Source organism: Ornithorhynchus anatinus, chromosome 13 (genome assembly GCF_004115215.2).
Source record: "Ornithorhynchus anatinus isolate Pmale09 chromosome 13, mOrnAna1.pri.v4, whole genome shotgun sequence".
Taxonomy (NCBI): Eukaryota; Metazoa; Chordata; class Mammalia; order Monotremata; family Ornithorhynchidae; genus Ornithorhynchus; species Ornithorhynchus anatinus.
In genome coordinates, this window is record NC_041740.1 from 38,511,761 (window position 1) to 38,538,728 (window position 26,968).

General features: G+C 55.4%; 2 protein-coding genes and 1 long non-coding RNA gene across 6 annotated transcripts in view; 1 reads left to right on the forward strand and 2 right to left on the reverse strand.

The window, feature by feature from the left end:
* Positions 1 to 1,948: 1,948 nt before the first annotated feature.
* Positions 1,949 to 6,434, reverse strand: LOC114816263. Its single transcript, XR_003764027.1, has 3 exons — positions 6,301 to 6,434; positions 3,350 to 3,551; positions 1,949 to 1,983 (listed from the first exon to the last, which is right to left on the reverse strand). It is a non-coding gene; the product is annotated as an uncharacterized LOC114816263 (long non-coding RNA).
* A 2,647-nt stretch (positions 6,435 to 9,081) lies between these two features.
* OXA1L (OXA1L mitochondrial inner membrane protein) lies at positions 9,082 to 13,455 on the forward strand. Its single transcript, XM_007664066.4, has 10 exons — positions 9,082 to 9,202; positions 10,317 to 10,430; positions 11,029 to 11,236; positions 11,644 to 11,787; positions 11,967 to 12,052; positions 12,210 to 12,374; positions 12,514 to 12,618; positions 12,706 to 12,868; positions 12,953 to 13,033; positions 13,119 to 13,455. The coding sequence occupies exons 1-10, from the start codon at positions 9,137 to 9,139 to the stop codon at positions 13,223 to 13,225; spliced, it is 1,239 nt and encodes a 412-aa protein (XP_007662256.1). The 5' UTR covers positions 9,082 to 9,136; the 3' UTR covers positions 13,226 to 13,455.
* A 108-nt stretch (positions 13,456 to 13,563) lies between these two features.
* SLC7A7 (solute carrier family 7 member 7) overlaps positions 13,564 to 26,968 on the reverse strand; it is a 31,698-nt gene continuing 18,293 nt past the window's right edge. For all 4 annotated transcript variants that reach the window (XM_029077857.2, XM_029077856.2, XM_029077858.2 and 1 more), the window contains 8 exons: positions 20,387 to 20,512; positions 19,183 to 19,327; positions 16,321 to 16,444; positions 15,709 to 15,812; positions 14,759 to 14,855; positions 14,506 to 14,655; positions 14,180 to 14,363; positions 13,564 to 14,031 (listed from right to left, as the gene is read on the reverse strand). In XM_029077857.2, the coding sequence (XP_028933690.1) occupies positions 13,931 to 14,031; positions 14,180 to 14,363; positions 14,506 to 14,655; positions 14,759 to 14,855; positions 15,709 to 15,812; positions 16,321 to 16,444; positions 19,183 to 19,327; positions 20,387 to 20,512 (1,031 nt within the window). In that variant the 3' untranslated portion in view covers positions 13,564 to 13,930. The remainder of the gene's footprint in view (positions 14,032 to 14,179; positions 14,364 to 14,505; positions 14,656 to 14,758; positions 14,856 to 15,708; positions 15,813 to 16,320; positions 16,445 to 19,182; positions 19,328 to 20,386; positions 20,513 to 26,968) is intronic.

The following is a 26,968-nucleotide window of genomic DNA, read 5'->3' on the forward strand; positions in this document are numbered from 1 at the left end:
TAGTAAGCAATTAACAAATACCGTAAAAAAGTGGTTATTACAGGGAGAGTTAGGGATGCTGGGTGTTCCACTCCTTTGTGAGAACAAGGGTCCAGGAGGCACCCACCCCATAGATCCCTCCAGCATCCTTTGCTCCTGCCTCAGAGACAGAATTCTGGGAGGGAGAGACTCCGGGTCTGACCCCGGATGGGGTCGACGGGGTTGGCCGGCTGGAATTGAATCCTTTAGTCAGCGCAGGCTACGTGGATCTCCAAGCCGTCTCCCCGTTCCCATCCGTTCCCGCTGCCTGGCACCACCTTGCCGGCTTTCTCTTTCCCTCCAGGCGCCTCCCATCTCTCCAGAGCTCTGTCCCAGCCATCCTGTGCCCCGCCGAACCGCTGAGAAGAAAGGGGCAGTGCTCAGGCCCGGGGAGAGAAAGGATCGGGGCTCAGTTACCTCAGTTTCCCCGGCTGCAGTGAGGTCACAATAGCGCCACCCTCCGAGGCCCCCACCTCTGAATCCGGCTGGGGCAGCAGTCCTGGTATGGGGAACTCTGGGAGGGGTGGGGAGCAGAGGACAGGATGGGAAACCTCCCCTCCAGAAAGGGAAGCCAGAGGTTAAAGCAGGAGTTCCAACAGGCCCCTGCCCTCGGAGGCCCGAAGAAGAAGAAGAGATTGCGCCGCTTCTTCCAGAAGAGCAAAGAGAAGGTAGGCGGATGGCGGAAGGAGCTGTGGAGTCGATTCCCGGCTGCGCCCGTCCCCCACCCTGCCCTCGCACGCCGTAGTCCCGCTCCCCCTCCCTGCACACCCCCCGCCTGCTCTCCATCTCCTGCCCAGAGGAAGAGAGCGGAAGGGCGCAGTGTGGCCCAGTGGGAAGAACACGGGCCTGCAAGTCAGAGGACCTGAGTTCTAACCCTGCCTCGGCCACTCGCCTGCTGGGCGGCCTCGGGCAAGTCACGGCTTCTCTGGGCCTCATTTTCATCTCGCTTCAAAAAAATCAAGTCATTTATTGAACGCTTACTGTGTGCGGAGCATTGTCCTGAGCGTTTGGGAGAGTTGGTAAACTTGTTCCCTGCCCACAGAGAGCTTACGATCTAGAGGACAAGCTTACTGGGAATTCAATACCCGTTCTCCCTCCTACTTAGACTGTGAGTCCCACGCGGGACGGACCCTGACTTGATTAATTTGCACCGACCCCGGCATTTAGAACAGTGCTTGAGGGTAAGCCCTTAACAAATACCATTATTAATATCGTTATTAACCTCTGCATTCGAGGCCCTCGGGGAATTCTTCCACACCCGCCAGGAAGATCCGTGTCTGGGGGTGGGGTGGTCTGTCCCCTCCTCCGTTGAACCAAACCCTCCGAGTAAGAGCCTCCTCTCCCTCCCGTTCGCTCGCTCGCAGGACAGAGACGAGTCCCTCCTCTCCCTGGAAGAGCTGGGTCCCAACGGAGAGTCGGAGTCGATTCTGCCGATCGTGTCGCCGGCCAGGGACTCCCACTACCCTTCCCAGTGCCAGCTGGCGAGGGGCACTGAGGTGCCCCCTCCCTCGTACTCCATCCTGTGGGAGGCCGGAGATGGGGACGAGAAGGAGGACAACCGTCACCACCACCAGGCGAGAGGCACCCTGGTCTACGTGGGGCTGATGGAGGAAGAAGACTCCGAGGATCAGGCAGCGTGGGCTCCCGGTCCGGCCCCGGAATAATAAGGGGAGACCCTCCTTCTGCTGTCATTCCGGGATGGAAACTTCCCAGCAACCGGGTCCTTCCAGTGGCTCAGCCCCCGGGGCTCCGGGGCAGGGGGCAATAAACCCATGGACCACCTCACCTGTGATGTCTCCTCCGTCGTGGCCGCCCCAGCTCCAGGGCTCCAGAAGCAGCGTGGCTCAGTGGAAAGAGCCCGCGCTTGGGAGGCCGAGGTCGTGGGTTCTAATCCCGGCTCCGCCACTTGGCAGCTGTGTGACTTTGGGCAAGTCCCTTCACTTCTCGGTGCCTCGGTGACCTCATCTGTAAAACTGAGGTTAAGACTGTGAGCCCCACGTGGGACAACCTGATAGCCTTGTATCTACCCTTGTGCTTCGAACGGTGCTTGGCACATAGTAAGCGCTTAATAAATACCATTTTTTATTTATTTTTATTATTATTAAAAGGGGGATTAAGACTGTGAGCCCCATGTGGGACAGACATTCTGTCCAACCCAATTTTCTTGTATCTACTTCAGCTTTTAGTAAAGTGTCTGGCACATAGTAAGCACTTAACAAATACCACAATACTACTAATAATAATACAGTATTATTATCATTATTATTATTAAGAAGAAGACCTGGGTTGTAATCCCATCTCTGCCAATTACTTGTGTGTGACTTTCACTTCTCTGTGCCTCAGTTCTCCAATTCTCCAATTCTCCCTCCTACATAGACTGTGAGCCCCATGCAGGACACACAAAAGACACACACTTCCACTTTCCTAGGTGAGGGGCAAGCTGACTTAATTGCTCTGTGCCTCAGTTCCCTCATCTGTAAAATGGGAATTGAGACTGGAAACCCCATGTGGGGACATGGACTGTGTCCAGCCTGATTAACTTCTATATACCCCAGAGCTTAGTACAGTGCCTGGGACATAGTGCGTAACAAATATCTTATTTAAAAAAAAAATTCCATCCAGCCCTAGAGTCGGTCTGATCTTTTTGGTTGTCATGGATACAGAAGATGCACATCACAGTTCTTTCTTCTGGGAGCCCCCAGCTCAGCTGGAGAAGCTGGGAACCCACAGAGGGTTGGAGGGGAAGTGAGGTCAACAAGAAGCAGCCTGGGAGTCAGAAAGTCATCGGTTTTAGTGCCGTCTCTGCCACTGTTTGCTGTGTGACCTTGGGAGAGTCGCTTAACTTCTCTGTACTTCAGTTACCTCATCTGTAAAATGGGGATTGAGACAGGGAGCCGCACGTGGGACATGGACTGTGTCCTATCTCTTCTGTAGTACAGAAATAAGCGCTGAGGTAGATGCAAGCTAATCAGATTGGACACTGTCCATGTCCCACATGAGGCTCACAGTCTTAATACCCATTTTCCAGACGAGGGAACTGAGGCACAGAAAAGTTAAGTGATTTGCCTAAAGTCACACAGCAGACAAGCGGCAGAGCTGGGATTAGAACCCAGGTCCTCTGAGTCCCAGGCCCTCGCTCCATCCACCGGGCCACGTTAATTCTGCCGTTCCGGCTGCCGACACGGAATCCATTTCTTAGCTCTGCCGGGGGGGTATCTGGGGTAATTTAACTCCATGGCCGATCCACGCGAGGCCCGTATTGAAACAAGATTCCCCCGCAGGCTACCCTTTCGCAGACGCGGCTAAAAATAAAGGAGAAATTCTTTGTTACCTATGGCTTCCTCTCCTGGTCCGAAGTTGAAGTCACTGTGTGAAGTTCTACGGAGGCGACTGGGTGACCTCACCGAGATTTCCCCGGCTGACCCAGCTGAAGGCCAAACCGCAAGGGAGAGGAAGCTACCGATTGACTGGGTTTCCTCTCTGGGGAAGGAGACGTTTTCAAGGGCTCTTCAGGGTTGGGGTAAGAGAGACCTCTGGAGAGAGATCGAGATAGACGGATAATTTAAAAAAAACGAAGAGAGAGAAATAATGTTGGTATTTGTTAAGCGCTTACTCTGTGCAGAGCACTGTTCTAAGCGCTGGGGTAGATACAGGGTCATCAGCTTGTCCCACGTGAGGCTCACACTTAATCCCCATTTTACAGATGAGGCCACTGAGGCCCAGAGAAGTGAAGTGACTCGCCCTCAGTCACACAGCTGCCAAGGGGCAGAGCTGGGATTCGAACCCACGATCTCTGACTCCAAAGCCCGGGCTCTTTCCACGGAGCCGCGCTGCTTCTCCCTCAAGAAGCAGCATGGTCTAGTAGATAGAGCAAAGGCCTGGTGGTTTGAAGGACCTGGGTTCTAATCCTATCTCTGCCACTTGTCTACTGTGTGACCTTGGCCACATCACTTAACTTCCCTGTACCTCAGTTACCTCATTCGTTCAGTCATATTTATTGAGCGCTTAGTGTGTGCAGAGCACTGTACTAAGCACTTGGAAAGTACAATTCGACAACAGATAGAGACAATCCCAACAACGGGCTCACAGTCTAGAAAGGGGAGGCAGACAACAAAACAAATCAAGTAGACAGACATCAATAGAGAAGGAGCTTGGCTTAGTGGAAAGAGCCCGGGCTTGGGAGTCAGAGGTCGTGGGTTCTAATCCCGACTCCGCCGCTCGTCAGCTGTGTGACTTTGGGCAAGTCGCTTCACTTCTCTGGGCCTCAGTTATCTCATCTGTCAAATGGGGATGAAGACTGCGAGCCCCAAGTGGGACAAACTGATCACCCCGTATCCACCCCAGCGCTTAGAAGAGTGCTTGGCACATAGTAAGCGCTTAACAAATGCCATCATTATTATTATCATTAAGTCCTGTGGGACTGAGGGAGGGGTGAATAAAGGGACCGAATCCAAGTGCAAGAGAGACACAGAAGGGAATGGGAGAAGACAAAATGAGCATCAACAGCATTGAAATCTGTAAAATGGGGTTTAAGATTGTGAGCCCCTCTGTGGGACATGGACTGCGACTAACCTGGTTAGCTCGTATCTACCCCAGCATCAGTTAACAGCTACCCTTAAAAAATATATACTTTATTATATATATTATATATATAATAAAATATATATATTATATATATATATTATATATATCAGACTGTTACCCTCCCCATCTTTAAAGCCCTAATAAAATCACAGTTCCTCCTTTCTGTGACTAATCTCTCCCGCCCTTGTGAGAGCAAGAAAGTCACTTCCCTTCTCTGTGCCTCAGTTCCCTCATCTGTAAAATGGAGATTGAAACTGGGAGCCCCACGTGGGACAACCTGATGACCTTGTATTGCCCCCCCCCCCCCCCGCCCCCTCCCCAGCACTTGGAACGGTGCTTGGCGCTTAGTAAGCGCTTAATGCCACCATTATTATTATTATCATTAAGATAGGGTGGAGCTGGAATGCCAGGGGGTAGGTAGGGGACGGGTTGAAAGGTCATGTGACCCCCCCCCCGCCCCATCCCTGTCACTCACCTAGCGCCTCGGGGCCCACTTGTGCCCTGGCCTCTACTGCCACCTTGTGGTCATGCCCCTACACTTTAGTAAGCCCTGACTATGTGCCAAGCACTGTTCTAAGCGCTGGGGAGGAAACACGGTGATCAGATTGTCCCCCGTGGGGCTCCCCGTCTTAATGCCCGTTTTACAGATGAGGTCACTGAGGCCCCGAGAAGTGAAGTGACTTGCCCAAAGTCCCACCCCTGACAAGCGGCAGAGGTGGCATTTGAACTCGTGATCTCTGGCTCCCCAGCCCGGGCTCTTTCCACCGAGCCACGCCGCTTCTCCAGTACTCGGTACTATTTATTGAGCGTCTCTTATGACCTGAGCACTGAACTAAGGTTGGGAGAGTACAATAGAGTTAGAAGGCAAAATCCTTGACCTCAAGGACTTTCCGGAGCTGGAGACCGACACAAAGTAATTTACAGATTAAGGAGAAATGGATATCATCCACCAGTGGTATTTATTGAGCACTTAGTGTGTGCAGAGCACTGAACTAAGCACCGAGTAGCCAACATATTCCCTTCCTCCCTAGTAGTTAAGGCACCAAGATTTCATTCTGAATAATAATAATAATAATGTTGGTATTTGTTAAGCGCTTACTATGTGCACAGCACTGTTCTAAGCGCTGGAGTAGATACAGGGTCATCAGGTTGTCCCACGCGGGGCTCACAGTTTTAATCCCCATTTTACAGATGAGGTCACTGAGGCACCGAGAAGTTAAGTGACTTGCCCACAGTCACACAGCTGACAAGTGGTGGAGCTGGATGCTGGGGTGAAGAAGGTGCAGAGCTGGAAGGGGCAGGTAGGTTACAAAAAAGTAACAAATCCAAAATCCCCAGATTTCACCCTTTTCAGCTCCACCTGAAAGCCCTCGGGCTATGTTGGAGTTTTAGGATGGGCGAGTCTTTGGCCCCCAGCTAGACACCCATGGGATAGCGGTTCCCATCATGGCCCGTTCCTGGTTGTGCCCATGGGAATGGCAGAGATATGCTTCATGTCAACCAGTGGGGTGCCTTTTCCTAGGAGTGCCTACCCTTTGGAGGGAGAAGACCAAGGTACCCCAGAAGGGAACGGAAACCCGAACCCCACCACCTCGAGGGGATTGGCCCGAGGGGAGTGGAAGTGAGTGATGGAGGCTAAAAGGCGGTGGGTGAAGGAAGGAAGATCTGAGAGTAGAAAAAAATGGCACCAGAACTCACCGGAAGAGTTGAGTGGAGACCGCCCCAACATCCGCGTCCTGACAGTAACAGGCCCCCAGCCTCTGGTCTGCCTCTGGAAAGCTTGACACACAGGGAGCAACGAGAAGACCGTGGACCCCCCCCCCAGTAGAGAAGCAACGTGGCTCAGTGGAAAGAGCCCGGGCTTAGGAGTCAGAGGTCATGCGTTCGAATTCCGGCTCTGCCACTTGTCAGCTGTGTGACTGTGGGCAAATCACTTCACTTCTCTGTCCCTCAGTGACCTCATCTGGAAAATGGGGATGAAGACTGTGAGCCTCACGTGGGACAACCTGATGACCCTGTATCTACCCCAGTGCTTAGAACAGTGCTCTGCACATAGTAAGCACTTAACGAATACCAACGTTATTATATCAATTCAATTCAATAGCATTTATTGAGCGCTTACTATGTGCAGAGCACTGTACTAAGCGCTTGGAATGAACAAGTCGGCAACAGATAGAGACAGTCCCTGCCGTTTGACGGGCTTACGGTCTAATCGGGGGAGACGGACAGACGAGAACGATGGCAATAAATAGAGTCAAGGGGAAGAACATCTCGCAAAAACAATGGCAACTAAATAGAATCAAGGCAATGTACATTTCATTAACAAAATAAATAGGGTAATGAAAATATATACAGTTGAGCAGACGAGTACAGTGCTGAGGGGATGGGAAGTTATTACTCCAGCGCTAAGGACAGTGCTCTGCACATAGTAAGCACTTAACAAATACTAATATTATCATTAACCCCCAGTGCTCTGCACATAGTAAGCGCTTAACAAATACCAACATTATCATTATTATTACCCCAGCGCTTAGAACAGAGCTCTGCACATAGTAAGCGCTTAACATTATGATTATTAACCCCATTTGAAACAGGGGCTGTGTCCAACCCGATTACCCTGTATATGCCGCAATGCTTATAGCAGTGCTTGCCACATAACAAGCACTTAATGAAAAAAATAATAATAAAAATAATGATGATGGTATTTGTTAAGCACTTACTGTGTGCCAAGCACTGTTCTAATAACAGCTCTGGCCAGCCATGGGCATCTGGTTCCAGGGTCTTGCTGAGGGTGCCAGGAATGGTAACCACCTTAGGCTACGGGCCCAGGCAAGACACTTTGCCCAAACCCAGTCCAGTCCTGCCTTCCCCTGACAGAAAGACAAGGGGATAGAAGTAGCTGGGGTCTCCAGGACTATTAAAGGGCAAGCTAGAGATGTTGGGTGGCCAAGGAGCGTGGCTCAGTGGAAAGAGCACGGGCTTTGGAGTCAGAGGTCATGAGTTCGAATCCCCGCTCTGCCACTTATCAGCTGCGTGACTGGGGGCAAGTCACGTAACTTCTCTGTGCCTCAGTTCCCTCATCTGTAAAATGGGGATTAAGACTGTGAGCCCCACGTGGGACAACCTGATTCCCCTGTCTACCCCAGCGCTTAGAACAGTGCTCGGCACATAGTAAGCGCTTAACAAATACCAACATTATTATTATTATTATTACAACCTGATTCCCCTGTGTCTACCCCAGTGCTTAGAACAGTGCCCTGCACGTAGTAAACGCTTAACAAATACCAACATTATCCAAAAGTTTGAGGATAAGGATTTAGGAGGCAACTAGTCAGAGTCAGTGTCCTGGGCTGGCCTTACCCAATTCCAACCTAAAATCCCCCTTTGACATGAAAGAGAAAAAAAATCACGGTTTCCTTACTCTTTCCAAAGAACTACCAAACTCAACTTCACCGCCCAGTCCCTTCAAGGAAGTCTTGGTGGCGTGGGCCGGGGAGGTTCAGCCCAACACAGCAGCGTGGCTCGGTGGAAAGAGAGTCAGAGGTCATGGGTTCGTATCCCGGCTCTGTCGTTTGTCAGCTGTGTGACTGTGGGCAAGTCACTTCACTTCTCTGTGCCTCAGTTACCTCATCTGTAAAATGGGGATTAACTGTGAGCCTCACGTGGGACATCCTGATAACCCTGTATCTTCCCCAGTGCTTAAAACAGTGCTCTGCACATAGTAAGCGCTTAACAAATACCAACATTATTAACACAGCACAGCCAGGATATTGTCCAGGCACAAACAACGGGGGGAGAAGGGACAGGGGCATGAAAATTATTAACTTTAGAGTACAGGCTCCCCAAAGTCAGGAACTGACTTTAAGGTGTATTTCCAAGCGCTTTCTAAGGTGCTGGAATCTGATGCTCTGTACCTATTCACCGTGACTAATAATAATAATACTTGTTAAGCACTTACTATGTGCCAGACACTGCACTAGGCCCTGCGGTAGATCCAAGACCACAGTCCCTGTCCCACATGGGGCTCACACTTTTAATCCCCATTTTACAGATGAGGTGACTGAGGCCCAGAGAAGTGAACCGACTTGTACAAGGTCAAACAGCAGACATGTGACAGAGTCAGGATTAGAACCCAAGTCCTTCTGACTCCCAGGCAGATAATTTTCACATAATCCTCTTTCCATTTTTTTTTTCAGTAGGGGACTCAGGCACCTCGGGTCAACAATCCCGACTTGCCAGCATTCAGCAAAATGGGAGGACTGAGAAAAGAAGCGTCTTATAACTTCTTTTTGGCCAGAATCAAACATGGCCGACGGCGAGCCCGTTGAGTTAAACGAGGCCCCTTCGCCCTCACTAAAGATGGCCATCGTCTTCATTCAAGGGCGGCTCGTCGAGCGTACGTGCCCTCATTAAATATGGCCGCCCCGGCCGTTCTTCTGAGGAGAAGCGGGACTTCCGCCCGTATCCAACAGGGCGCCGGTGAAGCGATGCCGCGGGACTGCGCAGGCGCGGAAAGGAAGGGCCACTGAGCGGGATGATGGCGGTTCGACGGGCGTGCGGCCCGCGGGGCCTTTTGCTCTTGCTGAGCCCGCAGAGCCAGGTACGTGGCTCCCCCGCGGGGCTGACCTGACCTCAGGTCTCCTCCCTCCATCCCCACCAAACTGTGGGATCTCTGAAGTGCTTGGCATGTGACAGACACTGTACTAAGCGCTGTGCTTATATGGGCTAATCAAGTCGGACCGTCCACGTGGAGCATTTAATGGGAGAACAGATGTTTACCCGATTTACAAATGAGGCAAGGGAGACGTTAAGTGACTTGTCCAAGGTCACACAGCAAGGAGCTGAGCGGGATTGAAATCCAGATCCTCCCACCCCCTGCTCTTTTTACTGCGCCAAACTGCAGTTTTGCACCAAAGGGTGTCCACACCAAGACCTCTGACCCCATCAGGGTGTCCCGGGGTCATGACCTCGCCCTCCCCGAGGGATGGTGGGGTCCCCAGGGTCGCCTAATGGGTAGAGCACGGGCCTGGGAGTCTGAAGGACACGGCCTTTAATCCCGGCTCTGTCACTTTCATTCCTTCAATCGTATTTATTGAGCGCTTACTCTGTGCAAAGCACTGTCCTAAGCGCCTGGTCTGCGGTGTGACCTCAGATGAGTCATTTAATAATAATAATGTTGGTATTTGTTAAGCGCTTACTACGTGCAGCGCACTGTTCTAAGTGCTGGGGTAGAGACAGGGTCATCAGGTTGTCCCACGTGAGGCTCACCGTCTTAATCCCCATTTGCCAGATGAGGGAACTGAGGCCCAGAGAAGTGAAGTGACTCGCCCACAGTCATACAGCTGACAAGTGGCGGAGCCGGGATTCAAACCCATGACCTCTAACTCCCAAGCCCGGGCTCTTTCCACAGAGCCACGCTGCATAACTTTTCTGTGCCCCAGTTACATCATCTGCAAAATGGGGATTAAGACCATGAGCCCTCTGAGCCCGTCATTGCGCAGGGATGGTCTCTGTCTGTTGCCGAATTGTCCATTTCAAGCGCTGAGTACAGTGCTCTGCACATAGTAAGAGCTCAATAAATACTACCGAATGAAGGACAGGGACTGTGTCCAAGTTGAGCAGCTTAAATCTACCCCAGCACTCAGTGCAGTGCCTGGCACAAAGTAAGTGCTTAACAAATACCACTCTTATTATTGTTGTTATTATTCCCTTAGGGCCACAGCCGCTGCAGGCCTGAACTTCTGCTGCGCCCCGAGGGCCGCCTCCACCGCTTGAGCCTCACCCCGCGATGCCTCAGCACCACCCCCACTGTGTGGGCAGAGACTCAGGTAATAATAATAATGTTAGTATTTGTTAAGCGCTTACTCTCTGCAGAGCACTGTTCTAAGCGCTGGGGTACAGACGGGGTCATCAGGTTGTCCCACGTGAGGCTCACCGTCTTCCTCCCCATTTGCCAGATGAGGGAACTGAGGCCCAGAGAAGTGAAGTGACTTGCCCACGGTCACACAGCTGACAGGTGGCGGAGCTGGGATTCGAACCCATTACCTCCGACCCCCAAGCCCGGGCTCTTTCCACTGAGCCCAGACCCAGGCGCCTCTCGGGGGTGATGTAGAAGGGGGAGCCGGGAAATGTTGGCTCTTGGCAGCAGAGGGTTTGGTTGCAGTAAAAGACAGGGAGGTTGTTGGGTTTTATCCCTTGGAAAAAGTGGAGAACAGATTGGTTTGGCTCTTCACGGAGGAAGGGGGGATACGTTCATGCGGTGGTATTTATGAATGAATCCCCCTACCCCAATGACCTCTCCAGAACTCATCCAGGCAGAGGACTTTGGGTACGTTGGGGGAGCAGAGGCTACAGGTCAGTTGTCCCAAGGCTGGGCCAGGGAATAGAGGGAAAGCGTCCTGGAAACCGTCTGTCCTTTTCCCACAGGTGCCTCCAGCCCTCCCCGCAGCCCCTCCCCCAACCGCACTGACAGAGGTGGCCCCAGATGGGGCTGCGGATATCGCCCAGGCGGCCGCGGAACAGAGCTTGACTGAGCTGGGCCTGGCCTCGTACACCCCGGTGGGGATGGTCCAGAACCTCCTGGAGTACATACACATTGACATGGGGCTGCCGTGGTGGGGAGCGATTGTCACGTGTAAGGGGAGTGGGAAGGGAGGGAGGCTTGGGCTGGATCCGGCGGGGCAAGGCGACGGGGCGGCCGCAAGCCAGCTTGGGTGGGTGAAGGGGAGGGGTGGGGGGTGCCGGCCGCCTCTGGGAGAAGAGGCCCGAAGCAATGGGGACAGGGGAGAGGTCAGCCCGGCGGCCGTATGCGCGAGCCGGGGGAGGAAGGCACAACTCGGCCCCTCCTGGCACAAAGAGCAGCCGACCAGGAGCGCGGTCGAAGGGTCATCTCGGCCTCCTGGACCTCGGCATAGAGGGTTCCGGGGCTCCGGCCAACGGGGGCCGGCTCCCTCGCCCCAGAGCCGGCGGCCGAGAGCACCCGAGCGGGCGGGCCGGGGGAGCGAAGCCCCCGGGTTCACCCGCCCGTCTCGGTCCCCGCAGGCACCGTGGCGGCCCGCTGCCTGATCTTCCCCCTCATCGTCAAGGGCCAGCGGGAGGCCGTCAAGATCAACAACCACATGCCCGAGATCCAGAAGCTGTCCGCGCGCATGAACGAGGCCAAGATGTCGGGAGACAAGTTCGAGTGTGAGTCTCGGGGGGGCCCCGAGGCAGACGAGGGGCCCGTAGCTAGAGCTTCGGTGCTTCGCTGTGGCAAGTGAAGGGGTAGATGCGAATGTAGAGCGGCCAGTGTCGGGGGCAAATAGGGGGTGGGGTCCCTCTGCAGAATCCCGTCTGCAACACTCGTCTCCTCCCCTCTCCTTCAGTCTCCAGGGCCTACTCGGACCTCCAGTTGTATCAGAAGAAGCACGACGTGAGTCCCCTGAGGGGCTTCATTGTGCCTCTGGCTCAGGTGAGCAGCCCCCTCACCCCAGTCGTCCACACCACCTCCTCCCGCACCAGCCGGGCCTTCTCTCCCTCCCTGTCCCCACCCCTGGGGGAGGGCCCAGAAAGGAGGAGGGCCTGCTTCTAACGTCCCCCCTTTATCTCTTTGTCGATCCTGGGCAAAGGCCCCCATCTTCATCTCCTTCTTCATCGCCTTGAGGGAGATGGCTTACCTCCCCGTGCCCAGCATGCAGAGCGGTGGCCTCTTGTGGTTCCCGGATCTCACCGTCGCTGACCCCTTCTATGCCCTGCCCCTCTTGGTCACCGCCTCCATGTGGGCCGTCCTAGAGGTGAGCGGGGTGGAGGGGGGTGTTGCCGTTCTGGCGGCGGGGACCGACGGGGAGGGTTGGTTTCGGGTGTCCTTCGGTCATCCATTCAAGCAGCCACCGATCTCTCCCTCCCCACCCAACCCCGTTTACCCGTTGGCAGCTGGGAGCCGAGACAGGCGTCAACAACGCCAACCTACGCGTGATGAAGACCGTCATCAGAGTGATGCCCCTGGTGGTCTTGCCCTTCACCATCCACTTCCCCACGGTCAGTTGCCCGCCCTGCCCTGCCCCGCCGCCCTCCCTGCCCTACCGGCTGGGCCTCGGCTCCCGAACTCTCTCCCTTCCTCCCTAGGCCGTGTTCACGTACTGGCTCTCGTCCAACCTCTTCTCCCTGGCCCAGGTGGCCTTCCTGCGGGTGCCCGCCGTGCGCACGCGGTTGGGCATCCCCGCCCGGCTCGTGCACGACCCCGCGCAGCTGCCCCCTCAGGAGGGCCTCATCAAGAGCATCAAGACAGGTAGGGCAGCCGGCCCGGGGTGAGGTTGGGGGGTGGCGGGACGGGGGGGTGAGCTGACTCCGGCCCCCCGGCCCCTCCCCGCAGGCTGGAAGAACGCCCAGGCCGCACACAAGATGCAGGAACGGGAGCGGCGCATGCAGAACCACCTGGAGCTGGCCGCCAAAGGTGAGGGGGCCGGGAGGGCTCAGGTCCAAGGGCCGTCCCCGTCCCGTCTGCCCTGCCGCTCAGCTGCACCTCTCTCCGCCCGCAGGTCCCCTCCGGCAGACCTTCGCCCATAACCCCCTCCTCCAGCCCGGCAAGGAGAAGCCCCCCAGCAAGCCCAGGCCAAAGCGACCCTGGCAGGACACGATAGGCTGAGAGCCCCGCCTGGCGCCGGAACCCCAGGAACCGCCCGTCTTCTCCCACGAGGGCAGAGCCACTTCTTCGCTGGCGGGCGGAGGGGGCGTGGGCGACCCCGGACTCTGAGCGGAAGAGCTGGGGTGGGAGACGGGGATCCGTGCACGGGCCGAGGGTGCGAGTGTGTGGTGACGGATGGGGAAGGGTTTGGGTGACTCTTCCCTGCGAGTAAATAAACCTGTGAGCTCTGGTGCCGGTTCCCGATCTTTCATTAGCGGTGCTGTCATCCGGGGCCGGGGGGGGCGGTCCCGGCTGGAGCTCGGTCCGGTGCGGGGCTTAAAGAAGCTGTGCAGAGCCCACTGGAGCGATTCCCCTTTATTGTTCTCGGCGGCCTCGCGTCCCTCGTGGCCCCCTCCCTCCCGCAGAGGCAACGGGCTTCGGTGCCGACCTGCCCTGGGTGGGAAGTGACGTGGGAGCGGCGGAGGGGCCCGATCCCCTCCTTCCCACCTCCAGCTGCGCCGTTCCCTACAAAACCTGAAACGGGCAGCAGCAAAACAAATAAGTTACGCTCGGCCTCTCCGAGCCAGTTCAGTGGAGGCGCTGGCACTGTCCCCAGGCCCGGTGGGGGTGATCCAGCCCCCACCGCCACTCCATCCTTGACCCCGGCCAACGGGAGAAGGGAAGTTCCTGCCCTCGGCCTCCCCCTGGAGAGGCGGCGGGAGCGGCTCAGTGGGACTTGGAGTCCCGTCGCTCGTTCGCCTCGTCTTCCAGATCCATTTCCGCTACCACCGACTGGCACAGCACCTGGACGTACCACGAAGCTGAGGCTGCAGGGAGGGAAGAGAGGGGCTCGGGTCGCGTCACGGGGCGGACCGGATCCAGGCTGAGAGCCTTTGATTTCCCGGCCCGGTGCCCACCCCAGCTGGCCCTGGCGTAGAGGATTCTGATGGGGCCGGGGGTGGGGCCGGCACGAACCTACGATCCTGCGGAGGCAGCGGGGCCGCTTCTGTTCCGGGACGCGGATGATGAAGAAGTAGAAGGGCAGGCCCGAGAGGGCGATGCCAATGCCGATGAGGGAGTTGATGGTGTCGCTGTAGAGCGGGACGGCCACCAGGAAGATGGTGCAGAGGCAGAAGATGATGGGGAACACCAGGCTCAGCTGCAGGCAGGAAGCCGACGCGGGACTCAGGACCCCGGCCCCACCCTCCAGTCCCGGCCGGAACCACCCCCCGGCCCCGGCCCGGTCTCGGCCGGTCCGCCTGGGCCTGCGGGGGCCTCTCCCCGGCCTCTGACCGGCTTACCTTGAGCGGGCGAGGGCGGTTAGGCTGCTTCCAGCGCAGGTAGAGCTGCCCCATGATGGAGAGGCCCACGAAGAACCAGTAGCTGAAGCTGTAGTAATTGATGAGCTGGAAGATGTCTTCCACGCACAGGTAGACCAGGGCCATGGCCCCCTGTGGGCACAGAACCCCGGAGCTGACGAGCGGCCGAGCTTCCGCCGCGGTGCCCGTCGGCCACCCCGCCGCCCCCAGAACCCAGCCCCGAGGGCGTGCTTACGTTGAAGAGCAGCGCGGGCACGGGGGTGAACCGCTCTACGTGGATCATGGAGATGGCATCGGGGAGGTGGCCTTCTCGTGAGCCCACAAAGAAGAGTCTGTCAGGCAAGAGAGATGGGGCGTTGGGGGACAGATCAGGGGACAGAAAGAACCGAAGCCCACGGGCTTTGGGGACTCAGCTACCCCGCCCTCCCCGGCTTCTGAAATCGATGGTATTTACTGAACGCTTAATGTGTGCAGGGCACCGTGCAGCCTGGCTTAGCGGACACGGGCCTGAGTGTCAGCAGGACCTGCTTTCTAATCCCGGCTCTGCCAAATGCTGTGCCGTGTGACCCTGGACAAGTCGTTTCACTCTCTGGGCCACAGTATTAAAATGGAGATTAATACTGTGAGCCCCACGTGGGACGGGGACTCCGTCCAACCCGATTTTCTTGTAACCACCCCAGTGCAGTGTAAAGTGCCTGGCACATAGAAAGCACTTCAGAAATACCACGGTCACTTGGAGAGCGTCATAAATCCCTGCCCTCAAGGAGCTTACACTGTAGTGGGACAAGGAGCAGGTAGAGCGGAGCCAGGATTGTCCGTAGGAAGAGAGAGGGAGGCCACCCAGGATCATACAGGGATTAAGCTCCGTTAGCCCGGCTATTGTAAGAATGGAAGCTCCTCGAGGGCGAGGCCTGCCTTCCTCTGAATCTCCCCTCAGGGCCTGGAACGGGCTCCGCCTGAGCAGAGACTCGTTGAGTATTCCAGACTATGTTCTAAACTGTATTCTAGGCAGTCTAGAATTCTCAAGACAGTAAGCTCGCCGTGGGCAGGGGACGTGTCTACCGACTTCGTTGCGTTGTACTTTCCCCGGCGCTCAGTACAGTGCTCCGCACTAATAAATACCACTGATGGAACACCGTAGCCGACGAGTTCTCCTGCCAGAGGACGGCCCTCCCTCGGTCTTACCTGGAAGCAGCCACGATGGAGGCGTTGAGACCGCCGAAGCAAGACAGGGCGACGGCCAGAGGGATCGTCCAGTTGAATACCCCAAAGATTTGGTCAGCGAACGTCTGCGGGAAAAGAAGGGGGAGGGAGAAGGGGGTTACATCAGTGACATTCCAGGAGAGAGAGGAGGGGTTTGTGCCACTCCTCACCCCACTTCTCTGGAACTCTGACAGACCCTCCCCCTAAAGTAGCTGTGATGGAGTCTCATCTGTCTCCCCTCCACCATCCTGCTGTCTGCCTGAGTCTCCGCCCTCCCTCTACATGGGAGAAGCAGCATGGCTCAGTGGAAAGAGCACGGGCTTGGGAGTCAGAGGTCATGGGTTCTAATCCCGGCTCCGCCACTTGTCAGCTGTGTGGCCTTGGGCTAGTCACTTAACTTCTCTGTGCCTCAGTTCCCTCATCTGTAAAATGGGGATGAAGTCTGTGAGCCCTACGTGGGACAACCTGATTACCTTGTATCTACCCCAGTGCTTAGAACAGTGCTCGGCACATAGTAAGCGCTTAACAAATACCAACATTATTATTACAAGATTGGTCCACACCCCCCCACAGGCCAGTTGCAGCCCCAGTTACCACGGCGACAGCATCACTGCCCAGGATGTCCTTTATGTCCAGTACGGTGTAATATGCCACATTGGTCAGGATGTAAATGATGGTGACAATGGGCATGGAAATGCCAATGGAGAGGGGTAGGTTCCTGTGGCCGGATTAGAGGAGAGGAGTTAGTCCCTCCCCTCATCTAGCTCCAAATCTTGAGACCCCCGGATGCCAGCCTCAGAGACACCCCCTTCAGCGTCTTCTGCCCAGGGCCTGTGCAGCCCTCAGCCCCAACCCCTCTAGCTGCCAGACCCCAAGTCCCTCTAGACTATAAGCTTGTTGTGGGCAGGGAACGTGTCTGCTCACTGTTGCACTGTACTCTCCCAAGCTCTTAGTACAGTGCTCTGCACGCATTAAGCGCTCAGTAAACACAACTGAATGAATGAATGAATGATTCTAGACCAGGAGGAGGTGGTCACCCAGGGTCTGGAGCTCTGGACTTCTCGGGGCTTGGGAAGTGGCGGGGAAGAGCTGACCCCGGGGTCAGAGAGCTCTGGAGGCAAGAAGGCCCGGATTTAATGGAGAGAATCCTGCTCCAGGGCTTACACCACAGCAAGGAGAAGCCTGAGACGTGTAGAAAGTAAGTCCCCGCAACAGGACGGCAATGCTGGGCCCGGCCCCAGATCGGTGGGGTGGCACGGAGGGAGGGGGCAGTCGGGAGGAGGTGGTCTAGCAGACGAGGCCTACCGATTACTCTCCCCCTCTTCAAACCCTCACTGAAGGCCCATCTCCTCCGAGAGGCCTCCCCTGACTAAGCCCTCCTCTCCTCTCACTCCCTCCTATGTCACCCTGGCTTGCTCCCTTTATTCGTCCCCTCTTCCAGCCCCACAGAACTATGTACATATCTGTAATTTATATTCATTAATGTCTGTATCCCTCTCTAGACTATAAACTCATTACGGGAGGGGAATATGTCTGATTATTGTTGCCCTGTACTCTCCCAAGCGCTTAGTACAGTGCTCTGGACACAGTAAGCGCACAAGAAATATGACTGAATGAACTGCCAGGTCACAAGAGGAAGAACTCTGTGCAGGCCCTGGGTTGGGAGACCCTGGGACAGAGCTGTGTGACTGTGGGCAAGTCACCTAACTTCTCTGTGCCTCAGTTACCTCATCTGTAAAATGGGGGTTAAGACTGTGAGCCCCCTGTGGGACAGGGACTGTGATCAACCTGATTACCCTGTGGCTACCCTAGGGCTTAGAACAGTACTTGGCACATAGTAAGCGCTGAACAAATACCATTATTATTATTATTATTATTATTAGGAAGACTCCAAGGGCCAGTCCTTGGGGCGAGGTCAAACCTTCTGTCATTCTACTGTCCGTCCAGCAGGTGGCGGCATGGCCGCAGGCTGGCCCAGCTCCGGAATAATAATAATAATAATAATAATAATGATGTTGGTATTCGTTAAGCGCTTACTATGTGCAAAGCACTGTTCTAAGCGCTTGGGGATACGAGGTCATCAGGTTGTCCCCCGTGGGGCTCACAGTTTTCATCCCCATTTTCCAGATGAGGTCACTGAGGCCCAGAAGTCAAGTGACTGGCCCAAAGTCACCCAGCTGGCAAGCGGCAAAGCCGGGATTAGAACCCACGACCTCTGACTCCCAAGCCCAGGCTCCTGCCACTGAGCCAGGCTGCTTCTCTCACTCGCTCGCTCACTCGATCTTATTTATTGAGCGCTTACTCTGTGCAGAGCTCTGTACTAAGCGCTTGGAACGTACAATTCGGGAATAGAGACCATCCCTGCCTGAGCGCTGGGGTAGACAGGTGGCGGAGGCGGGATTAGAACCCACGGCCCCTGACTCCCAAGCCCCGGCTTTTGCCACTAAACCTGCCAGCCGTGTGACTTTGGGCATGTCACTTAATTGCTCAGTGCCTCAGTTACCTCATCTGTAAAATGGGGATGAAGACTGTGAGTCCCACGTGGGACAATCTGATGCCCCTGTACCTACCCCAGTGCTTAGAACAGTGCTCGGCACATAGTAAGCACCTAACAAATACCAACATTATTATTATTAAGCCGGCCTCCCCTCCCCGGTCCTGTCCGGAAGCTGCAGCAGAACCACCAATCTGAACCAGGAGACCAGTTAAAAAGCAGGGCCGAACCAGCGACTGCCCCCCGGCCACCTGCCCCAAGCCCACAGCCTCAGCACCCCCACCCCCCTCCCCGTAATCACTGCGTGAGCCACTGTGAGAAGCCTAGTGAAAAGACCCCAGACCTGGGAGTCAGGGGACCTGAGTTCTCATCCCAGCTCTGCCACTTGTCTGCCGCGTGACGTTGGGCAAGTCGCTTCGCTTCTCTGGGCCTCGGTTGCCTTTTCTGCAAAATGGGCATTAAATCCTACTCCCTCCTATCTAGACTGGGATCCCTATGTGGGACAGGGACTGTGTCCAAAGTGATTATCTTATATGGACCCCAGTGCTTGGCAAATACAACATAATAACAAATACCACATTTATAACTATCATTATTAGACCCAGAGGGGCCCATCCCTTACTTATCTTACTTACATCTTACTTATCGCTAACATCCCCTTTCCTCCCTTCTTTCGGTAAATTATTTTAGTGCCTGTCTCCCTCTCTAAACTGTAAGATCCCCGAGGGCAGGGATCCTATCTTCTCACTCCACTGGACTCTCCCAAGGGTTTAAAACGGTGCTCTGCATACATTCAGGTAGCATGAGGAAATAATGCTCTTGATTGATCTACGGCACCGCAGCCAGAATGAGGAGGGAGGCCGAGCCAAAATGAGGGGGCCCGGAGTCAGGGGAAGGGGGTGAGCTGGAGGTGGGGGAGTCTCTCGGGTGAGGGGGTGGGGAGTTCCAGGGTGGCCTCCCACCTCTCAGGGTTCTTGATCTCCTCGGTGACATAGTTGAGGGTGTCCCAGCCCGAGTAGGAGAAGAGGGCCGAGTACAGAGCCAGGGCAATGTCCCCCATCTCCAACGACGAGCCTTCAAACGCGTTCTCGAAATGAGACGAGTGTCCTGGAGCCGGGGAAGGGACGGGACAGTGGGAAGGGAAGAGGAGAGAAAAGTCAGTCCTTACTTCACTCGGCACAACACAGAGTGGGCCCCTCTAGACTGCCAGCTCCTTGAGGGCAGGGGTCATATTGACTAACTCTCCTGTACTTTACCGAACGCTTAATCCAGTGCTCAACACACAGCAAGGGCTCAGTCACTACGGCTGACTGACTGGCTGATGGAGCAGCCAGGGCCAAGCAGGGTGGCCCGCCCGAGTGAGGGGGGCTGAGCGGGGAGAGCAGCATGGGATGCAGGGAGGCCAGTGCTGAGCTGACCAGCTGGGACACCTGGAGGATAATAATAATAACGATGGTATTTGTTAAGCGCTTACTATGTGCCAAGCACTGTTCTAAATGCTGGGGTAGATACAGGGTAATCAGGTTGTCCCATGTGGGGCTCACAGCCTTAATCCCCATTTGACAGAAGAGGTAACTGAGGCACAGAGAAGTTAAGCGACTTGCCCAAAGTCACACAGCTGACAAGTGTTGGGGCTGAGATTAGAACCCATGACCTCTGACTCCCGAGCCCGGGCTCTTTCCACTGAGCCACGCTGCTTCCCAAAGCAATGATGGGGCACCAATAGGGCCAGTCTCTCCTCACTTCACTTTAAATCACTTCGTTTCTCTGTGCCTCAGTTCCCTCACCTGTAAAATGGCGATTGAGACTGGGACGCCCATGTGGGACAGGGGCTGCGTCCAACCCGATTTCCTTGTATTCACACCAGCGCTTAGTACGGTGCCTGGCGCATAGTAAGCGCTTAACGAATACTATAATTATTATTATATCCTCTTGCCGACAGCAGCCTCACCCACATGGCCAGGGCAGTGAGGTGTGGGTGGGAGACCCCCCGCCCCCCAACCAGGGGTCAATGAGAGAGTCCTAAAGGGGGGAACGGAGGAGGGGCAGGGAAATGCAGCCCCACTGGCAGCGGGAGCTCAGACCTGGGCCTAGTGGGGAACTGGGAGCCCCCCAGGCTTCAGGGACTCCCCACCACCCCCCAACCACGCCACTTCTGCCTCTTACCCTGGCAGATCTTGACAATGCCAGCGATGATGACAGCGATCAACGCCAGCACCTTGGCATAAGTGAAAATGTCCTGAACCAGCGTCCCCCACTTCACATAGGCGCAGTTAATGAAGGTTAAGAGGCCTGGAAGAGAAGGAGACGTGGTTATTATTATTAATAACGATCATAATAATGGCATTCGTTAAGCACTTACTATGGCCCAGGCACCATACTAAGCGCTGGGGAAGATACACGCAAATGACGTTGGACACAGTCCCTGTCCCACGTAGGGCTTACAGTCTCAATCCCCATTTTACAGGTGAGGTAACTGAGGCACAGAGAAGTGATCTGCCCAAGGTCACGCAGTAGACAAGAGGCAGAGCCGGAATTAGAACCCATGACCTTCTGACTCCCAGGCCCGTGCTCTGTCCACTACCCCATGCTGCTTCTCTAGTGGTCCCGCCGGCCCAGAGGGTCTCAATCAGTGGTATTTATTGAGCGCTTCCCCTGTACATAGAGGACTGTACTAAGCACTTGAGGATGTACACTATAATAGAGTTGGTAGGGGTGGTCACTGCTCATAAGAAGCTTACAGGAGAGACATATATTAAAAGAAATTAGAGATAGAGAAAATTGTAGAATATAAGGATATAAGTGCTGTGGGATTCGGGTTTAACAGAGTGCTTAAGGGCTGCTCAACCAAGCGCATAGTTGATGCAGCGGGGAGGGAGGAGAGGGGAAAAAAGGGCTTAGTCAGGGAAGCCTCTGGGAGGAAATGTGATCTCAGCCGCCCGATAATAATAACGCTGGTATTTGTTAAGCGCTTACTATGTGCCAAGCACTGTTCTAAGCGCTGGGGTAGCTACAGGGTAATCAGGTTGCCCCACGTGAGGCTCACAGTCTTCAACCCCATTCTACAGATGAGGGAACTGAGGCCCGGAGAAGTGAAGTGACTGGCCTGAAGTCACCCAGCTGACAAGCGGAGGAGCCGGGATTTGAACCCATGATCTCTGACTCCCCGGCCCGGGCTCTTTCCACTGCGCCACGCTGCTTCCCTGGTGAGCGATGTCGGGAAAGGGCAGCAGACCAGAGGACGGGCCCAGCCCCTTCGAAAGTGACCAGTGCCAACATGAACTAAAAGTCTTTTTTTTTTTTAAGTGATGATTGTTAAGCACTTACTATGAGTCCAACAATGTTCTAAACGCTGGGGTAGACAGAAGTTAATCAGACCACACCCAGTCCGTCTCACACGGACAGTCAAGTAGAAGGGAGAAAAAGTACTGAATCATTTTTTGCAACTGAGGAAATTGAGCCACAGAGAAGCGACTTGCCCGAGGTCCCAGCAGGCGAGTGGCGGAGCGGGGATTAGAACCCCGATCCTCTGGCTCCCAGGCCTGTGTTCTTTCCGCTAGGCCACCCCGCGTCCCGAGCCCCTACTGTACGAGCTGATGACGATGGAGTCCCCGGACAGAAACTAGGATGAGCCTTGGACCGGTCTCAGGGGCCTAGGGACTGAAAATCCACGGGGGCAAGTGGCTATCCTGACGTCGCTCGGGCCCTCTCATCCCGGCCCTTCGGTGCCCCGGGCGAGTAGAGGAAGCCGGGGGAGCCGGAGTCTCACCCACAAAAGCCAGTCCTGGCCGCAGACCAGCACTCGTGCCCTGCCTGGCTCTCAAAACTCTGGGTTACGAAGGAAAAAGACGGGCCCAAGCCCTGAAGGAGCTGAGGGGTTACGTGGGGAAATGAAACGGGGAGAGAGATTCTGCACGCACAGCCAGAAGGCTAGCTACGTCCAGTAGACCCCCTCACGCCTCGAGCCCCCACGCCACCCCCCCAGCTCCCGGACGGCATTTCCTCCCGCGGGCTCCCCCGGGGCCCCGCCCTCTGCCGCTCTCACCTCCTGTTATGTTGGTACTCAGTTATTTTAACCTTGATCCTTTCTCTGAGAATAGTCTTGTTGTGACTTATCCGCCGTCTGAGCCGGCCGGCCCGGCGGGCGGACCGTGTGACCGCGGATTAGTATTCGAGCCGTACTTCCTGAGCTCGGGAAACCAGCCCGACGGGCGCTTGGGACTTAGAGCGGGAGCCGGGGGGCCTGGGACCGGGCGGGGGGGGCGGATTGGGGGGGAAGGAGGAGGATGCTCCTTTCCCGGTGAAATTCAAATAAGAAGTTCAGACAGGGATGGTCCAAACCGATTATCTTGTATCTACCCCAGTGTCTAGCACAGGGCTCGTTAAAGTGTCGGCATGTAATAATAATAACTGTGGTATTTGTTAAGTGCTCACTATGTGCCGAACACTGTACTAAGCGCAGGGGTAGATAAAAAGAAAATCAGGTCCCACATGGGGCTCACAGTCCAAGTAGGAGGGAGAACAGGAATTTAATCCTCATTTTCCAGTGAAGTGACTTGTTCAAGGTCACAAAGCAGGTACGTGGTGGAGCCAGGATTAGAACCCAGGTCTTTCTGACTCCCAGACCCGTGCTCTTTCCACTAGGCCACACTGCTTAGTCAATCGGTGACATTTACTAAATACCACCCGTATTCTCATCATTTACTAGCCGGCCAACGGGCAGGACTATAAAGGCCGTCCCCTCCATGCCCAAGCCCTGTGATGATGCTCAGAAGCCAGGGCTCCCCCAGCTGAAGGAACTGGGGAGGGAAATCGAGGGAGGGGACCGAGGAGAGGAACAAGTCCCAGAGGCCAGGGCCGGGGCAACGCATCCCTCTCTTCCTCCCTCCTGTCAAACTCCCGCCTAAGCGGGTCCTGGCCTGTGAGCTGGGTCGGACCAGGCCGCAGGCTGGAGTAGGACAGGCTTTGCCCAACCAGCCGATCCCATTCGAGAAGCAGCGTGACTCAGTGGAAAGAGCCCGGGCTTGGGACTCGGAGGTCATGGATTCGAATCCCAGCTCTGCCACTTGTCAGCTATGTGATTGTGGGCAAGTCACTTCACTTCTCTGTGCCACAGTTACCTCATCTGTAAAATGGGGATTAACTGTGAGCCTCACGTGGGATGACCTGATTAACCTGTATCTACCCCAGCGCTTAGAACGGTGCTTTGCACATAGTAAGGGCTTAACAAATACCAACATTATTATTCGTGTGCCTCCGAGATAATGGGATCGGATGCAGTCCCTGTCCCACACAGGGCTCACCATCTTATTCCCCATTTCACAGCTGAGGGAACCGAGGCGCAGAGAAGTGACGTGCCTCGGTTGAGGTCGCCCAGCAGACAAGTGGCAGAGACGGGATTAGAACCCGGGTCCTTCTGACTCCCATCCACCAGGCCATGCTGTAGCGGCCAAGCCAACGCTAGCCCTGGGGTCCGGACCTCCGTTCCCCCGCCCCCGCCGCGGCTCTCTCTGGCCCCTAGGCCCTCGGGGATGCTCACGCCCCCGGAGCAGGGTCCGGCTGGCCTCTCCCCGAGCCTCCTCCCTCTCCCTGCCTTCCACCTGCCCCCGCTTCCTTCCTCTTCCTTTCACCGAGTCCCCAGCCCGGCTCAGCTCTGCCCCATAAAGTCATTTTCCTTTCTTCCAATAAACAAGATAATAAAGAGTTCAACCTTATCGCGGGGCAGGACAAGAATGCACCCACAGGCTCCGGGCCTTCCTCGTGGCCGATTAATCATTACAGGGGCCGGGACAGGTGTGCGCAGCCAGGTGTCCTCCCGTTACACGGCTATTCTGCGGCTCGGCCTACCCGACAACCCCGGACCCTCCACTCCCGGCACTTCCCAGAAACCCTCACTCTTCTTTTCTTTTAAATGGTATTTGTTAAGCGCTTCCTATGCACCAGGCACCGTTCTAAACGCTGGGGTAGATACGAGGTGATCAGATCGGACGGAATCCCCGTCCCACATGGACTCACGGACTTATTCCCCATTTTACAGAGGTGGGAACCGAGGCCCAGAGAAGTGAAGTGACTTGCCCGAGGTCATACAGGAGACAAGGGGCGGATCCAGGATTAGAACCCAGGTCCTTCCCAGACTCCCAGGGCCGGGGTCTATCCACCAGGCCACCCAACCCCACTGACCCAGGCTCTCCCACCACGTGGGTTCTGCTGCTGCCCCTCCCAGCCCCCCAGCACTTCCGTACGTAGCTGTAATTTTATTTCACTGCATTGGTGTCTCTCTCCCCCACTGGAGACTGTAAACTCGCTGTGGGCGGGGAATGTGACCGTTTATTGTTGTTTCGTACTCTCCCGAGATCTTAGTACCCAGTGCTCGTTCGAATGAACGAGCGAATGACAAGGTTGCTGAGGCCCAGAGACGCGAAGCGACTCGCCCACGGTCACAGAGCAGACCAGCGGCAGAGCCAGGATCAGAACCCAGGTCCTTCCGACTCCCAGGCCCGGGGTCTATCCCCTAGGTCACGCTGCTTCTCCTAGACAATCAGGCCGTGTGGGGGCTCTATCGAGAAGCAGCGTGGCTTAGTGGAAAGAGCAAGGGCTTTGGAGTCAGCGGTCATGGGTTCGAATCCTGGCTCTGCCACTTGTCAGCTGTGTGACTGTGAGCAAGTCACTTCACTTCTCTGCGCCTCAGTTACCTCATCTGTCAAATGGGGATTAAGACTGTGAGCCTCATAGGGGACAACCTGATTCCCCTGCGCTTAACAAATACCAACATTATTATTATTATTATTATTATTATTATTATTATTATTATTATTATTATGGGCTTTAGGGATGACCTGAGGTGGTCCAAAGAGGGCAAGTGCACCCCCCGTCCCGTCCCACAAGCCAATTTCCTCCATGGCTTGGCGGTCCAGGGAGCAGGAAGAAGAAGTCGGGAAATGAGCTGGTGTGGACAGGAGAGCTGAGTGGATGGTTACTCCACCCTCTTCCCCCTTTCTCTCCTCTCCCTGCAGCCCCCGCCCTGGGGCGGATGCAGCTGACTGTGGCCCAGAGCCAGCTCCAAGAACTATCTTTGAAACAGCACGGCCTAGGGGATAGAGACGGGGCGGGGGGGAGCCCGCAGGATCTGGGTTTCAATCTCGGCTCCACCACTTGCCTGGTGCGGGTGACCTTGAACAAATCACTTCACTTCTCTGTGCCTCAGTTACCTCGCCTGTAAAATGGGGATTAAGACTGTGAGCACTCTGTGGCACCATTGACTGGGTCCAACCTGGTTACTCTGTATCTCTCCCAGTGCTTAGAACAGTGACTGGCACATACTAAGCGGTTAAGAAATACCAATTTTTAAAAAAAACCCTCTCTACCCAAGATACAACAGAGATTGTGTCTACCGATTCATTCAATAGTATTTATTGAACGTTTACTATGTGCGGAGCACTGTACTAAGCACTTGGAATGGACAATTCGATAACAGATAGAGACAATCCCTGCCCAATGACGGGCTCACAGTCTAATTGGTCTAACCAACTCTGCTGTACTGTAATAATAACAATAATAATAATAATAACGATAATAATAAAGCACTTACTACGTGCCAAACACTGGGGTAGATCCAAGTTAATCAGGTTGAACACAGTCCCTTCCCACACGGGGCTTACACTCTTAATCCTCATTTTATAGATGAGGTAACTGAGGCCCAGAGAAGTGAAGCGACTTGCCCAAGATCACACAGCAGACAAGCGGCGGAACCGGCTTTTGAACCCAGGTCCTTCTCACTCCCAGGCCCGTGCTCTCTCCACTAAGCCACGCTCCCAAGCGCTTAGTACGGGGCTCTCTGCACTTGGTAAGTGCTCAATTAATACCATTGATCGATTGATTGATGATGGGGTGCCTGGACCACCTGACCTGCAGGAAGGAAGCCACTGAGGCGGCCCAGCCAGCCGGCGCCGAGCCTCCCCGGGCCAGCTGAGGCGGCTGTCGTCTAGCCCGCTGAATGCGTCTGCTGTACTGTTAAATCGTACTCTCCCAAGTGCTTAGTACAGCGCTCTGCACACAGTAAGCGCTCGATAAATACGACCGACTGCCTGATCGACCGACCCAGAGGGTCCGCCGTGCCCCCGGCCCGGAGAAAGTCCCACCCTCCTCCCTGACCTCAGGAGGTCTCCCTTCGCCGGCGCCCACCTTCCCCGACCCGTTGGCCCCAGCCGATTTCCCTGCGTGAACGGGTAACCGGCTTCCGGGAGGAGCGGGTTCGAAGGGCAGCCCGAGCACAGCTGTTCTGCCTCATTAGCCCCCTGAACGAGAGATCAAAGATTGGGGGACGCGTGCTGATGGACCCTCCCCAGACCACGGAGAACTGGGTTCAGAGCCAGACCATAAAGCCCATCCTTCCTGACCGCGGCTGACTCGCCCCACTTGGGCCCTCATCCTTCCCGGGGGGATCCACAGGCACTACTATTTCGCTCATTCACTCGTTCATTCGTTCGATCGTATCTATCGAGCGCTTACAGTGTGCAGGGCACTGTACCAAGCGCTTGGGAGAGTACAGCGGACGCATTCCCTGCCCACAGCGAGCTTAGTCTGGGGGGAACTACAGTCTCGGTCCAGCTTGGGGTCAGGGCCGACTCCCCAGCGGCCCTGTGGACCACCAGCCTGGCCAACCGGCAGGACACGTGCCGGCCGGGCAGGACTCCTGCTCCTGAGCCCAGTGGAGGCCCCACTCCTGACTCACGCAACAAATGAGGCGCC